General features: G+C 72.7%; 1 protein-coding gene across 5 annotated transcripts in view; it reads right to left on the bottom strand.

The window, feature by feature from the left end:
• MYB (MYB proto-oncogene, transcription factor) overlaps positions 1–759 on the bottom strand; it is a 28,538-nt gene extending 27,779 nt beyond the window's left edge. For all 5 annotated transcript variants that reach the window (XM_085301877.1, XM_085301879.1, XM_085301880.1 and 2 more), the window contains exon 1: positions 522–759. In XM_085301877.1, coding sequence (XP_085158003.1) covers positions 522–730 — 209 coding nt within the window. In that variant the 5' untranslated portion in view covers positions 731–759. The remainder of the gene's footprint in view (positions 1–521) is intronic.
• Between the last annotated feature and the right edge of the window lie 1,375 nt (positions 760–2,134).

The raw sequence follows: 2,134 nt of genomic DNA, 5'->3' as shown, positions 1-2,134 counted from the left end.
GAGAAGAAAGAAGAAATGCATCCCCAAAGCCAGGCGCGCTCCCTGCCCGCCGCCCCTCACCTGACATCCCACCCCCGCCGGCAATGAATGAATGAGCCGGGAACGCGCTACCTGCCGCCGCCGCGCCAGACCGACATTTTCCTGACTTACAGCTGCCCAGCGCCCACGTCCAGGCGGACAGAGAGCCCCGGGGGGGGGAGGCAGCGCGGCGCGGCCCCCGCTCCGCGGCGCACGCAGGGCCCCGCGGGGGCTGCGCGGGAGGAGCCGCGGAGCTGCCAGCCCTCCGCGGAGCGGCGCGGGGGGGCATCGCTCCGTGTCGGCTGTCGGGACGGGGGGCGGAGTGGCCCAGGTGAGGGGCAGCGGCGGGGCTGCGCCTCGGGCGAGCCCCTCTGCTGCTCCTTCCCTCGGCCCCTCGCCCGTCGGGCGGGCGCGGCGAGGCACCGACGAAGCCCCCTGCGCGCAGAGAGCCGCCGCCCGGCGGGGCGGCCGCCCGCCCGTCCGCCCGCGACCCCCGGCGTTACCTGTGCCGGGGTCTCCGGGCCATCCTCGCACCGGCCGCTGGGGGAGGAGGCAGGGAGGCAGGTCGGGGGCCGCCGCGCCGGCCGCCGCGCCCTGCTCCGGGCTGCGCCGAGGCGCTCCGCCGCCGCGCACTGAAGTTTTGAGGAGCAGCAGGAGGAGGAGGAGGAAACAGGTTGAGATTAAAGAGTAAACTCTGTAAACAGAGTGCCATCAAACAAAGAGCTTTTGGACACTCCCCCTCCCGCCAAATCTGGCGCCCCTGCAGTGCGCAGGCGCCTGGCGCCGCGCGGCGGCCCCGTGCCGCGGCGGCGGGGCGCGGGCAGGCGCGGAGCGGCGCGGAGAAGCGCGCCCGCCCGCGCCCGGCGCGGCCCGCGGCGCCGCGGCCCCCACCCGCCCGGCAGCGCCTGCTGCGCCGCAGCCCCTCGACGGCGCGGCCAGGGTCGCCCCCCTCTCCCCCGCACCCCCCGCGGAGGTGTGAAGGGTTTAAGTGATGAAGCCGTCGGAGGTGGGGGGGGGGGGGTGTCGCCCGTCGAGCTCAACTGCCCCCCCAGCCCCGGCACACACAGAGCCTCAGACGACGGAGGGGCGTCCCGACGGACGGGGGTGGAGGGCTGAGGGGGGCAGCGCCGCTGTGCAACCGCCCCCCCTCCCGCGGCCGTGGGGCGGGAGAGGGGTGCGCGCCCTGGGCTGGCCAGTGCCTCCCGCAGCCCGGGGGGCGACCCTGGCGCCCCGTGCACCTGCTATGGGGCGGGCTGCGCTGGCTGCGGGGACGGCAGCCGGCCGGGAGGGTCAGCGACCCCCGACAGAAGATGAAATAAAACGAGGGAGGGGGCGGGGGGAGGCTCGCTGGCCCCGGGCGGGGTGAGTGCGCGCTGCCGTCCCGCGGGGGATTTTTACTATAGTTCCCCGGGCTGCTGCCAGGACGTGGATGCTGCCTGCCGCCGCCGCCTCGGGAGAGACGGTGGGTGTCGGATGAGCTCCAGAGAGCACGTTTTTTGATACAGAAATGAGTCAGGACGTGAAAAATGGCGAAACATGCAAAGCTCCCAGGCTCGGCTGCAGTTTGAAAAACCCGGCGCTTTGCAGCGGTTCCTCAAAGGCTCCCGGCTCATCAATGCGCCGCGCCGCGGCAGAGCCTCCCGCCGCCGGGGCCGCCCCGAGGGACCCGCGCAGGCTCCGCGACGGGGCGGGCGCGGGGCGCGGCGCCCTCCGCGCCCTCGCGCGTCTCCTAACGCGCTGCCGCCGTGCGGGCGCGCAGCCTGCCCCGCCGCCGCTCTCCTCCCTCTCTGTCCTTCTCATCACCCCAAATTAGCCGGGGGGGGGTGTGCCGGGCAGCACCCGTTTGCCCACCTGTGAAATGGGTCTGTGCGTCGGGGGGGGGGGGTGCAGGTGCAGCGCGGCAGGAGCCGAGAGGGTCCCTTGTCCTTGGCAAGAGCGCAAGAACGCTGTGCTAGCGGGGGAGTGGTGGTGGTAGTGACTGGGGAGAACTGGGAAACCAAAGATAGGGATAAACCCAGGCCACCCCGTGAGGTGTACACTGGCATCAGCAGAGAGCAACGCCACGCAGATCCCTTGGATTTTGGAGGGTTTTTTTCTAATAGAGGCATCTTTGGGG

Source organism: Rhea americana, unplaced genomic scaffold, assembly GCF_003343005.1.
Source record: "Rhea americana isolate MKP2758 unplaced genomic scaffold, rheAme1 scaffold_180, whole genome shotgun sequence".
NCBI lineage: Eukaryota > Metazoa > Chordata > Aves > Rheiformes > Rheidae > Rhea > Rhea americana.
The sequence above is the reverse complement of the archived record's forward strand: the minus strand, read 5'-3'. Positions and strand labels throughout refer to the sequence as shown.